Genomic DNA, 14,802 nt, shown 5'->3' with positions numbered 1-14,802 from the left:
ATCAAACTTACCAATATCACATATATTCCCCTTCCATCCCTCTATACACTCCTTATCACCATTAGCATCACAGATAAAATGGCCGAACTTATCGTCCCTCGGCCGGCAGAATTTTGTACAGGTTGAGTTATAGTAGTGGGTATCACACTTGACGCGCACCCTGTAGGTGAGGTGGGCGCGAGGTCCCCGATGGTTCAGCGTGTGCCATTCGGGGCTGGGGTCGATGATGCCCGAATAGGTCGCCTCCTCGATAATATCGTTGGTGGCTGAAAAAAATATAAGTCAATATAATAGAATTCTATTTCTTAAAAAAAAACAGAATTTAATCCAGTTCCCGAAAGTCCATTATTTAAAAAAATGCTTTTTCCAAATATGCTAATGGGCCACACTCGTGATCCATTTGAAAAAATTGAGTTATGATTAAAAATACGATTTTTGCCTCTTTTGGACCAAGACAAGACACGAAAGGCCAGAACAGGCCAGGACAAGACACGAAAAACATTAGACAATCAAATCTATTTTTCCAAGGCTCCTTGATTAAAAATATTACACATGACACACCCACTGAACTCTCAATTGAAATTTGAAAAACGATTTTTAAGCGAGAATGTCAAAAGTTGATTGACTTGTTGTATGTCATTCTATTCAAAATGACATTTCCTATCGAATAAAGTAAAAAAATATCGAGCAGGGTGTCATTTAAAAATAAAAAGTTGAAGTCATTTCCGATAAAACAGGAAGTAACCAAAACAATTGAATACGTCAATCAATCCTGATTTATGCCATATACTAACGTACCAAACTTCGTTTATTTATCTGAAAAAATAAAAAAAGTTATAAGAGTGAGCCACTTTTGAGACACACCCGGTATACAGAACATCAACAATGTATCGTAACACTTTGATTTGCATACATATTAGTTTTGCGTTACTTTCTTTTGTGCATCCCATAACTGGATGGCTTAAATCCAGACGTTTTTCTGAAGTTAAGAATACAAATACTCGATTTTTATTAGCCGACCATACCAACAGGTTAGGTTAGGTTAAAAAAAAAGTTTTTTTAAATTCACTCAAAATGAGTTATTTGGGTCATAAATGACCTAAATACAAAATATTTTCATGGTGTCTGTCTGTCCGTCTGTAACACGATAACTCAAAACCGCTAAACCGATTTTAACCAAATTTGGCACAAAAATACTGTGGCACCCGAGAATCTGGCCATTAGTTTTTGGTGGGGGTGGGGATTTGGTAAGGGGGTATGGGAGGGGGTTAAAAATTTAAAAAAGTCGTAACTCCAAAATTACAGTAGCTAGCGAAACGGGGTTTTCAATTTAAGGTTAGGAATAATATTTGCAACAAAATTTGTAATAACATCAAAATCAATCAAAGTCGCAGTTTTTGAGATAAAAAAAATTGGAACAATTCCCTTACTTTGAAACTAAACGAACTGCCTACCAACTTTTTATTAACATATTTTAGTATGGGCGGCTATACGTGCCTCCCGGCGCCAATTTTTTTTTGGGTTCTGCTTTGTTAAAAAAGTCTCACGAAATTTTTCTTTTCGTTTATACGTCTTCATCATTACGATTTTGTCATGCTGAGAATGAACAATGTTTGATTTCGTATATTGTATAAAATAGAAAATAGTTGAGTGGCTGTAAAGGAATAAACTAAGCATAAATAAATGCTTACGAACTTTATAGTCAGAAGCGTCTAGAGAAATATATCGTACTAAATTAAAGTTGGGTTAATTTTATTACAATTTTTATTTTACAAATGTGGGAAAATCTTCCGACATCCTTCATGTATCAAATTTCATCGTATTTTCATTTACAGACATACAAACGATCTTTACAAATGCAAATTTTCCTAGTATCCGATTTTCTACACTAGTCCGAGAGGTCCGAACAAAATGGCGACAAAGTTCAAGACTGCGGCGACGAGACGACCGACCGTTCCAGCAGCGCCTCTGGCGGTTCATTTAAATAAAATTACCTTCTTCTAGTGCGCTAAACGGTTCTGTAGTGTGTACACAAGACGGGCGTTGTGTTAGATTTGCAAATCACCCAGCCGTGGGCGATCGGGACATTCATTAATAAGTACTTTAAGCGTATTTTATCCCCATTCTAAAATCGGTTACGAGTATGCCTATATTGGCGGCTGTGAGATAAAGATGATCTGCAGTGGCGTACATAAGAAATGTGTAAAATTTTTCTGATATTTATATTTCGAAGAGACATCTTCATATTCATCAACCCTTTCATAATCTCCCTTCATTTGCACCATTGCAACTCTTTGTAATGCTGTCCGATGCAGTTTTATTCCTGCTTATTTTGTAACGTGCTTGTTCCAACTTAAATCAATTTTGGCTTCCATTTTTTGTTAGACCTTCTCGTCAGGTTACCTGCCTATTGCTATTTAATGGATTTAATTTTGTAGATCACGTCTGTAATCTGGATATTTTGTCTTAGCCTAAGCACAAAATGAAGAGCGTAGGAACAGAAAGCTGCAGAAAGAGCGGAAGCAAAAGAAATGAGAGAAGACGAGTAAGGGAAGCAACTGGACAAATAGAAAATGACCATAAAACGAAAAAGTGAATAAGGCTCAGCATATAGTGGAGCAAAGAACAGAGCAGCGCACAGAGCAAAGCAGCAAAAACAATTTCCGAAAACATACCGCAGTTCCCGAATTCTGTAACTTAGAAAACGCTGAGCGTTTTTAGACACTTAGCGTATATGACGTTAATTTTTGCTTACCTCGCTCTTGACTACCGATTTGGGTATTCTCATTTGATGCGCTTAACTTCTTTACACATTGTGCTAAGCGATTTGAAAACGGCTACCTTAAAGGATCGTTTTGCTTGTCAAACTGTCAGTAAAAATAGAAAAAAATTGTGATTTTGTGCGTCCTCTTGCTCTCTAGTGAAAACGATTTCCTCTTCTATAAATTCCTCAATAAGTAATCGATAATTTATGACTTGGCGGCTATAAATATTGTTCAAAACATCGAAAATGCTGAGATACGTCTTCAATATTTCCCTTGTATAATAAGAACTAATATTATAAGTCTTTTATCTATGAATAAGAATAACATATCCATGACATATCCATAGAAAAATAGGTTGACATAATTAACAACAGGTTATGAAATTCACGTAACATTAACATTTTTCATAATTTTATCCACATTTGACTATTACCAAACTATTAGATACCTGAGAAATTGCGATGCTGCCAATATGTGTTCAAAGCGTATCCAGAAAACGATTCGCACGTCAACGAGAATAACAAAATCGACTGCTTGGCGTTCCGCTAATCGAATACTTTCGCTTACCGCTTTGAAAGCGTAACGTTTTTATGTCAAAGTTCCAGAATTCGAGCCCAGATTAAAGCTTGATTTTCATGCATCCGTTGTCCGATGATACGTTGATACGATATTAATTTTATTGGTAGAATTTAAAGACTTTGATTGGTTAGAAAATAACGCAGTTTTTAAATTTATTGCATTTTCATGCCTCCGTTTATCGGATATAAGTTGGTGTCATTTTATATTTTCGTTTCCATAACGATTTTGCTATTTTACTTATATTTTTATTTAGGTTAGATTAAATTAGTCAAAAAAGTGTCAAAACGTCCGTTATCTTATGAACGGGTCCGTTGACGGGCTGAAGTAAAATATTTACGGATGAAAAGTGGCGCAAAAACGCTATGACCAATCAGAGCACCGTCGGACCAACGTATCAACGTATAACGGATGCATGAAAATCAAGCATCGTTAGACATATAGCAATGAACAATACAGAGTAAATCATCTCCATATTGCTTATATAGCTCATGTGTTTATTTTCACTGTTTTGCTCTCCATGCTGCTTGCTGCTCTGCTCTTGTGCTTAGCCTTGTCCATTCTATCCTGTAATAGTCCTTTTCTATTCTCCTTATTTGATTCACTTGTCTTCTTCCATTTCTCTTGCTTCTATTCAGCTTGTTTAAATTCTGGGATTCAAGTCTTAAAATAGTCCACGTTATTGTCACTTTCCGACAACATTTTGTTTTTCCTTATTACACCAATTCAAAAGACAAAAAGTAATTCAAAATTGACAAGCTTTTGTCAATATTAGTTTTACGGGTTTTCGCCCGTTAAAACCAAAAAAAGACGAATGCCTACTTTTTCATAATGGTTGTGGTTGTAAATAAAGAAATCATACAAATTTCGGAAAGTTTTTATTACTGTGACGAGATTCTGGTTAATTCCACGATAGTAAGAAACACTTCTCTAATCGGTATGTAATTTAACTATACATTTAATGTGCTCTATAACGAATAATATGTTTAATTTATTTTGAATTTATTCTAATTTAGGAGATGCCTTTGTGTCGTGTTAAATATTGCGGTTATTTCGAGAATGTAAGCTTTCTACATCGTTAACTCTCCACTACTGTTAAAATAATAGCTCTCATTAACACAGTAAGAATCTAACAAGTTCTCTAGTAAATTCTTTCATTAATTCTATTAGTTAAGTATTGGTAATAATATAAATGATTTCCAGTAAATAGATACATCTAAAAACTAGTCTTTTAATGGTAACCTATTATTTTTTAGAACTTACATTTATTTAAACAACTAAGGTTATAAGGCTTAAATATCTACACCTCTTTTTTAGTTTGTCGGTTAATAATGGGTTTTCGTATCTTTGTGACGAAGAGCAACTATGTCCAATTTTTCACTTTTCCTCACAATGAATAAAAAAAAAGGAATAAACGAATACATAGCTTTATTTTTAAACATATATTTTCAATTTTTTTGCGTGTTTGTGGTATAGCACCTCCCCTAAATACATTTACACTTATTTAAGACTTGTCTTGTTAATATAAATATGTTGTGAATAGTAAACCAATCAATTATGAAATTGGTTTACAGTTGACTAATTATTTTTTTATTCTTCCATATTCGCATTTATTAACTATTTTTGTAAAGTAATTAGGATACGTCAATTTTTTGAATTTACTTAGTTGTTTCAGTCGCTTATCTGTATTTGTGTTATTAAATAATTAAATTAACTTATTTATTATTAAAAAACGTCCGTTAAGCTAGTGTGAGTCCATATTAATGAATATCCTCCAATGAGGATTTTTTACGTAAAAAATCACGGAAATGTATATTTTTTTACCCAGTAGCTTTATACAGGTACGGATGAAAAGTTATTAGGTACTCTTCAAAACAGTTTAAACAACATGTAGGTGGCGCCCCCTACTAATAGGAGTCATATTGACATCAAAATCAAATTTTTCATGTCAAAAAACTTTCAGAAATCAATTTTCATCTAAATATTGACGTTACTTCAGAAATTATTTGGAAAAAATTTGAAATAAAAATGAAACTTCTACACACTGTATCTCCGAAACTAAGCATTTTAGGACATACATTTATACGAACTTTTTTACTTTTTTTTTGCAGAATATGCTGCCGATGTTTCGGGAATACAGTTCGGACCAATTTAGTAACTATTATCATATCGGAAAAAAGCAACAAATTATATATTGAACTTACACTATTTTAAAACCGTGTCGCTAAATTTGTACTCCTTCGTTATGCTTTTTATTCAATATTTCCTCTATTTCAACAGTAAGGGCGCCTATGGCTGCATCTTGTCATGGGACGCCTCCACAACAACCGAACGATTTTCGAGTGCCACTTTGAAGAGTCGAATGTGCATCCAATTAGGGATCTCGAGTGGTAAATACGGTAGTTTTTGTTTTTGTTGTTTTCAAGTGTTTGCTTTCTGATTCGATTGTCATTGAAATGATTACGGCCGTTTTTTACAGACGCGTGTGAATTGTGGACCTCCAACGTATCAAATTGCATGACTTGTTGTGGATTTGGTACGTAATGTCTTTTTATTAATTTGCTTGTAAATAATTTTAATGATATTTTTTATTACTATTAATTATGACTTAAAAGTAATTATATTATAGGTATACCGAGTAGGGAAGTATTTCATTACTGGTCGAGGGATTAACTAAATCTTGAGACAGTAACGAACACATTACTGCGAGTTTCCCATACTATTTTATTTACTACCATAGAATTAATTCAAAAATAGTAATAATATTTTATTTTAAAAATGGAAAGATGTAGTAAAATACTAGAATTTGTCATTATTTGTTCTGACGGGGTATTAGCCTTCAAAACCAGTACCTAAATAACTGTTTTTTAATTTGGAATTTTGTCCCTTTAAATTCACGAAACAATGAAAAAATAAACGAAGATTTTAATACGAATGATTTTATAACGAATTTGTGCACGACCCGTCACTGCATTTGTCACAGATAAGTATGCAGTATACAGGGTGCGTCTCAAAAGTGGCCCACCCCTATAACTTTTTTATTTTTTCAGGTAAAAAAACGAGATCTGGTATATCATATGACATAAATTAAGATTGATTGACATATTCAATTTACCTCCTGACATATTTCAAACCCGCCTTATCCATTTAAAAAAAAATGGCTTAATGACATATATTAGTAGTGGACCCTGAAATCTACATAAACATAATCCCAAACTGCAGTAAAAGTCGCCTATTCCTATCTTAAATTCACTAAAAATTACGTTACTGCAGCAAAATCTGTCTTATATTTCGAGCAAAATTTCCACTTACATATATTTGCTTTTTATTGTCGTTATTGTTACAAATCCCGCATTTTTTCATAAGCTTTTTAAACAAGTGTAATATTACTACTGACGTCTTTTCAAATCCTTACTTAATTTTAATAAAATAGTATATTTAATAAATCAAGTTAGGATGCAAATACCGTTTGATCGACAGAAAACGGCGTCCAGTTGGCTAGGAAATGACAATCGATGACATTTCCCATATAAAATGAGAGTGTTCTTCATTTCATAGCTATCGTTGACGCTGTTTTTTTATCATATTGTATCAAAACCCACAATATGTATCGTACTGCAACAAAACCCGCCTTATCCAAATTATTTTTGTGTTTTTTTTTATTTAAAAATTAAATAATAATTTTTATTTCTAGAAAAACGAGATACAAAACAATGATTCCACTCAAGGGACACGCTTTTTGTAAATTAACGCTTCAAACAATTGATAAAACAGTTTTTGCTTATTATCTCGAAACAACACACAACACAACTCGTTTGTGTGAGATATGAGGGGTTTTGCAACTTGACGCCTCAATTTTTTTCGGTCACTTGTTTCACTGTTTCACCGGAAATGACTACAACTTTTGATTTTTAAAAGGCACCCTCGGTATTTTTTACCTTATTCGATAAAAAATGACACTCTGAATAGAATGACATATCATATGGCAACTGTGTGTGGAATTGTGACACCAAAGGGTCCAATCCCCAAAATTGACAAGAGAACTTTAAAAAACCTTCTTGTTTTAGGGTTTGGTTTGTTTAATTTGATGACAAATGACAGATATTTTTCAGGAACTGTATTCTGTAGTAATAAAAACTTTAGGCAAAACATAGAAAAGGAACCCAAAATCGTAACTAAGATTTTTAACTAAGAAACGGAATACAGATTTAACTTTTTTCACTGTTTGAATAATGATCTATTTGTCATCTTGAAAACGATGAAAATTACTTTTGTTATTTTTAGAATATCTATTTGCTAATGCTATATTGAAATAACTAATTACATGCACACCTCTTAAAAGAAAATAACTATGTATATCACTTACCGGGCATCGAGAAATTATTATAATCTACAGCTTGAAGGATCAGCGTGAAGGATCTCTGAAAAATAAAAAGAACGAAATAATTAGATAAAGTCGTCTCGAATCGGGGTCTGCAAAGAGATTAAAAGTAGACTTAAAAAGATATTTCAAATTTTAAGGAGAGACGATCAATCTCTTCTTAATTAATTCGGCTTTATTATGGTGGAGTGGATAGAGATAAAGCTACCAGTGGCGTACGTGCCCGTCTATTTGTACAGTGGCAGCATTTGGTTTTGTCACACTATTAACAGGCTTTATCTCATTTATTTTTATTTTTGAGCCGGGATATTCATTATAAAAGTAAATTATACAGTTTTTAATCAAGTGTAAATTATTATAAAAATCACATATGCTGTTAAATGTCACGGTTAAGATATTGCCTTTTTAATAAGACAACCTACTAAAATAAATTAAAATAGGAAATAATAAGATAATGCATATAATATACAGGGTCGTTTTTATGTATGGAAACGGAATCGACCGTTTATTAGGTAAAATATAGGAGGTACTGCAAAAAGTTAAATACAAAAGTTATAGGATTTTTAAATATCTATTAGCGAGTAATAAATTTAAGTATACAGGGTCGTTTATAAAGTCGTGGTACATCAAAGTTTCATTTTTTCAACTAGAACCCCCTGTATATTATTACATATTTCAATTCTTCCTTCAATTCTAAGCAAAAATCGAAATATACAGAATGTACCTCAAAGCAACCGTTTCCGAGTTATTGACTTTTGAAAATGTCACTTAAACAATTCGATTTTATTAATTTCCATGTGTTTGGTTTGATTTAATGATGTCGAAACTGTGATACTGTTCTAATCTAATGAGCTTTTAAATAATTCCTATTAGCTACAAGTAAATTTAAGTATACAGGGTCTGACATAAAGTTGTGTCACATTAAACTTTATTTTTTTTTAAATGAAATCCCCTGTATATTATTGCATATTTCAATTATTCCTTCAATTTTAAGCAATAATCGTAATACACAATGTACATAAATTGAAGAATTGAAATGTTAAACAAAAATTTTGTAATTTCCAGACTTGATATACTCTCATTTTATACATCTATAAACGCTAACTTGAGAACTAATGTCAAATATTATTAAGTATCACAGTTTCGGCGGAATGGCATCGTTAAATTAAACTGAACATATATTAATATAATTAAATCAAATTCTTTAAGGGATATCTTCAAAAGTCAATAACTCGGAAACGGTTGGTTTGAGGTATATTATGTGTATTTCGATTTTTGCATAGAATTGAAGGAAGAATTGAAATATGCAATAATATACAGCGGGTTCTATTTAAAAGAATGACACTTTGATGTGGCACGACTTTATGACCAACCCTGTATACTTAAATTTATTACCCGCTAATAGATATTTATAAACCCTATAACTTTTGTATTTAACTTTTTGCAGTACCTCTTATATTTTACCTAATAATCGACTGTTTCCATACATAACAGCGACCCTGTATAAATATAGAAGTGTATTAAAGTACGTTTCCAAATTTATTATTTGAATTTAATATCTATATCTGGCCAGTATGTTTAATTTTTGTCAATGAGGGCATTTATTGATTAATTCGATTTCGAATATCATGATAAGGGTTGATCATAGAGATTTTTACCGAGAAACCTTTATTACTTAAAGAACGGCCGAAAATGTATATACATAGGTATATTCTATCTCAGTAGTGTAATACAAGTACCCAAAAAGCCAAAAAATTATAACTCTTCAAAACAGTTAAAACATATACAGGTGGCGTTCCCTACAAGTAGGAGACATACTAATATCGCTAATATCGAAATCGAATTAATCATGTCAAAAAACACACAGACACCTATTTTCATTCAAGTATCGGCGTCAAGTTCTCCGCACAAACTGTCTAATCTGAATAGACATTCACAAGTTCTCCGCACAGTGTATCTCAGAAACCAAGTTTGCGATTTCAGATCATTTAAGTGTGATAAATCTTGTACTCAAGCCAATTTTATTTGTGAACGTGTGAATAATACAATGCAATAATTATTTTACTGATTATTTGTTATTCATAAACAACTATTTCTTATTGTTATATCTATTATGTATCATTCTCTCACACGTAATAATTGAATAGTATATTCAAATGAGTAATGAGCAAATCTACTCTAAAATTATTGATACTTATTGTGATTTACAGATCTGAATCGTGCTGGAAATCAAATTGATATAGATTTTTTTAATAAACACAAAACTATTATTATATAGTACCATTAAAATGGGGTGTGTCTAGAATACCGATATTTCTTTGTAAGAATTGTATATAATTGCCTTAGGCAATGCTATATTTAGCAATAGCATTAATAGAAAAGTCAAATCAATACAATGTTGTATTGAAAAGTTCTGTGTGTATTGAAAATACTATGAGATCTGTGTAGAAAAACACCAAAATATTTATTTGAATATTTAAAACATAATGATATAGGTATACGTTTTTATGTTTTATAGTTTCAACCGTTTTCAAGACGTCTACAGATCATCAGAAACTGAAAATATAGAATTTGTTATTAAATTTAAGTATAATAGTTATTTTTAACTAACAATGAATAATTTTAGGTCTGCCACTGGTCCAAGAATACAATAATGATTTAATTCATCGACCCACTGACATTCTGATAGATATTTCATAATCTCTACTCTTCCTACTCAATGTCATCACAGGAAATGCTTGTTACGTTGACACGGGATTGCTTAGCTTTTTATCTGCATATTTCAAATGCATTGTGCGATCGAAAGATTCACGCTGAATGATTGGAATGAGCATCGATTGATAGCTAGGCATTTTGAATCTGTCAATCAATGAATAAAAGTGGTTCTATGTACAGCTACTTTTCTATTTTAATGAACCTGCATGTACGAAATAGAAATGCCAAAACTATTTGTTATTTATACTTTTTTCATTAAAAAATACATAATGGTTTAGAATTTCAGGTCAACAATCCGTATGACATAAAATATTAGAATAATTGTAAGCCGTAAGATGAGATTTTGAGACAAAATTTGTTTTACTTAAAAAGAAAAATACTTGGGATACTAAGAAATTTTTCTCTAGAGTGACAAAAAGGTAGGACTATGTGTCTTCTTCTTAAGGTGCCGTGCAGATTAACTGCGTAGGCGTTCATCCTTTTCTTCCTCATCAGATGGTTCTATTAACTGCAGCGACTTGGAGTGCTTGGAAGTCCTGTATGCCTGTCCAATAACGAATATTTCTCAGCCAGGATAGCTTCCTTCGGCCTATTCCCCTTTTGCCCCCCTCTATTTTACCCTGGAGAATCAGACGCTGAAAGTGATAGCGTTCTCCACGTAGTATGTGTCCCAAACAGGCTATTTTCCTCTTCTTGATGATTTTGAAGAGTTCACGTTCTTCTAGACCAGCTTTTCTCCTATGTGTCTCCAGCTTCTAGAATATGTGTCTACAGATTATAAAAAAACTAGTGTGTACCAGCGACTTCGTTCGCGTCGAACTAATTATTGGTAATGGTGATGATAAAGCAAAGCAAGAATTTCCATTAACATACAAACTGGATAAGATTTTCTCACATTTATATCAGCATGAGAAAAAACAATATGGCGATATTATTATATAACTTGGTAATATTTGAGGGGTAGTTTCATCTCGATGGAATTTGACTTTTGAAAAATCCGTTTGCCAAAAATAAGCTTTTTACGTCAAGCAGTTTAAGCAGAATCGTGGTTAAGAAATTACCCAACTTTTTGGAACACCGTGTATGATTTTTTAAAGAATTTCAAAATATGTAAAAAAACCAAATAAATTATGTTTGTCCAAGCGTTTTCCCGAAAGACTAACCGTTTTTTAAATAACAAATATTGTAATATTTGAGGGGCGTTTTTACCTTCTTGGAATTTGAGATTCGAGAAACCCCTCCTTATGAACCCCTCCTTATGAACATCCCAATCTGTATGTTGTTTAACATAAGTTCTAATAGCTGTTCCTATTGTTTTATTCATTCGCTCAACAAAGTTACATTGAGGAGAATACACAGCATTATACCAGATCTTCTGAACTTGATATTTCTTTGCTAAATCTCTGAACTCTTTAGCAACAAACTGAGGACCATTATCACAAATTATATATTGAGGTACTCCATAAGTAAGGAAAACTTCACTCTAAGATACTTCACAACATACGGAGATTTTGATGAACGTAACGGACACAGAAGAACATACTTCGAAAACCAATCGCCAACAACTAAAAGCCACTTATGACCCTTTTTTGATCTAGGAAAAGGACCCATAAGATCTAAAGCGATTGTCTGAAAAGGCATATTAACTTGTTTTTCTCTTCCCATCCTACCTAACGGCATAGTATTTGAAGATTTCTGAGCTCCACAAACACGACAACTCCTAACAAATTTAAGAACATCGGCTCTCATCTTGGGCCAGTAAAATTGTTCTTGAAGTCTTGATAAAGTCTTATAGAAACCCAAATGCGAACAAGTTGGCGGATTATGACATGATTCGATAATATTACGACGTTGAGGACGTGGAACAACCTTCTTCCATTCTTGAAGATTTGATGAAAATGGTAGCTGTACCGGAATAAACTTAAAAAGAAAACCATCTTCAACTTTCCACTGTGGAAATGAACTAGGCGAAGCTAAAATCTTTCGCTTCATTGTCTCATACCATGCATCAGTATGATCTAAATCTATATTCAAAATAGAAATTTGTGGACATACAAAGGAATCATTATCTGAAATATCTGAAGGAGAATCATCGCCAGGTATTCTACTAAGAAAATCAGGAACTACGTTATGTGAACCTTTACGATGAACTAAATCAAAAGTAAACTGTCTAAGTCTGACAGCCCATCTAGCAAGACGACCAGTAGGATTCTGTAATTTATTAAGCCACAAAAGAGAGTAATGATCTGTACAAACGGTAAAACGTACGCCATCAATCCAAGGACGAAATTTTTCCAAACTAAAAATAACAGCTAAGCATTCTCGCTCAGTTACACTATAATTCCGCTCGGATCTAGTAAGAGATCTGCTAGCATAAGAAATTACACGGTCTTCGTCATTAATTTTTTGTAGAAGAACTCCACCAAGACCGGTGTTAGATGCATCTGTTTCTATAATAAAGGGTTTAGAAAAATCCGGCTGGGACAAAATTGGAGCAGAAACCAGAAGTTGTTTAATTTTCAAAAAAGAATCTTCAGCGGCAGGACTCCACTGAATTCCTTGACCTTTCTTTTTACCTTTTAACAAATCATTAATGGGTGAAACTAATGTCGAAAAATTTCTTATAAAACGACGGTACCAACTACACAAACCTATAAATCGTTTAATTTCAGTCGTCGTGGTAGGGCGAGGAAAGTTTAACATTGCTGAAATTTTTTCTGGATCAGTTCTTAATGAATTAGAGCCAACAATATATCCAAGAAATTTTAAAGATTTCTTGAAAAACTCACACTTCTTTATATTTATAGTTAAGTTAGCATCTTTTAACTTGTCTCTAACTTCAGAAAGCAATTTGGTATGTTCCTCAAAACTGGGTGAACATATGATTATATCATCCAAATAGCAAAAAATGTGTGGTTCATAACGTGGTCCAAAAATAGCATCAACAAGTCTTTGTTGTGTCTGAGCGGCATTGCACAAACCAAATGGCACCGTAGTGAATTGAAATTGACCTCTACCAACTATACTGAAAGCAGTTTTTGGTTTTGAATCCTCTGATAATGGAATTTGCCAGAAACTTTTACGCAAATCTATACTCGAAATATACGTAGCTCCACGAAGAGAGTTTAAAATTCTATCTATATTTGGCATAGGGTAGGAGTCATACTTTGTAACCTGATTTAAAGATCGACCATCGAAACAAAAACGAAATTCACCAGTTGGTTTTTTAACTAAAAGCACTGGGGAACACCACGGACTATTAGAAGGTTCCACAACACCAAGTTTAAGCATATCATTTAATTCCTCATTTAAGATTTTTGACATATAAGGTGACATTAAAAAAGGTTTTTGACGAAATGGTTTGGCATCACCAGTGTCAATTGACATAGTAATTTTATCGGTACGACCAAGACCATGATCACTGTTAATACTGTCAAAAGAGTTAATAAGAAGTTCAGCTGGTTTTCTCTGATTTGGTGTTAAATCATCAAGGGTACACAACATATTTACTGCATGAGTGTTATAGGGAAATGAAGAAAACTTTGGCTGAGATCTAGAGTTGACTTCCCACCAATTCTTCTTAAGATCTTCCATAAGATCAAACCGCAAGATAAAATCACAACCAAAAATAAAACTATGAGGCAATGAAGGTACTACAATAGCACTGATAACTTGACATGAACCATCAACGACTAAAGGTAGATCGACTACACCAACTATTTTCTTTTCAGTATTGTCTGCAGTACTAATTGACAAATGAGTTGGTTCCCTAATATTCAAATTTAGATTCTCAATAACAGGAATACCAGCAGCTCCAATAACTGTAGATGTACTTCCAAAATCTAAAAGACCACAAATTTCAACGCCAAGAATTTCTACTAAAATATAAGGTCTGTTATCAGATACCTTAGGACAAAAAAGAGGAGAAACTTTATGATTGGTAGTGGTGGATCTATAAAAATTTTTAACACATAATAACCACTTTTTCCAATCAGATTCTGAAAATAAATTTCTGGGTTTGAATTTTTTTTGAACTACATGACCAGAAACACGAGTTCGTCCGATTAGTTTTTTGAACATTTTGGACACGCCGGTGATTTAACCCCTAAATTACCACATTTAAAACAAAAAACCCTACGTTTCTGTCGACAATCATGAAACGTATGATTCGGACCAGAACAATTCCAACAAACTAAACGCGAAGCTGTTTCCTTACCTGAATTTTCTACAGATCGGGGCATACTCGAAGTATTTACCATATCAGGGTCAGAAGACGACGACGCTACAGCAGAACAAGGAGACCTAGCAGTAGTATTTTTATTTTTGTTCTGAGCATTTACATTCTTAGATTTTTTACTAAACTGT

The 14,802-nt window shown here is 32.9% G+C and overlaps 1 protein-coding gene across 2 annotated transcripts in view; it reads right to left on the bottom strand.

The window, feature by feature from the left end:
- Positions 1 to 14,802, bottom strand: part of LOC115889099 (protein jagged-1b) — a 410,680-nt gene that overhangs the window by 95,741 nt on the left and 300,137 nt on the right. For both annotated transcript variants that reach the window (XM_030909016.1, XM_030909015.1), the window contains exons 3-4: positions 7,708 to 7,762; positions 12 to 266 (exon numbers count right to left, since the gene is read on the bottom strand). In XM_030909016.1, the coding sequence (XP_030764876.1) occupies positions 12 to 266; positions 7,708 to 7,762 (310 nt within the window). The remainder of the gene's footprint in view (positions 1 to 11; positions 267 to 7,707; positions 7,763 to 14,802) is intronic.

This window comes from Sitophilus oryzae, unplaced genomic scaffold (assembly GCF_002938485.1).
Source record: "Sitophilus oryzae breed Bouriz unplaced genomic scaffold, Soryzae_2.0 scaffold_810_pilon_pilon, whole genome shotgun sequence".
Lineage (NCBI taxonomy): Eukaryota > Metazoa > Arthropoda > Insecta > Coleoptera > Curculionidae > Sitophilus > Sitophilus oryzae.
The sequence above is the reverse complement of the archived record's forward strand: the minus strand, read 5'-3'. Positions and strand labels throughout refer to the sequence as shown.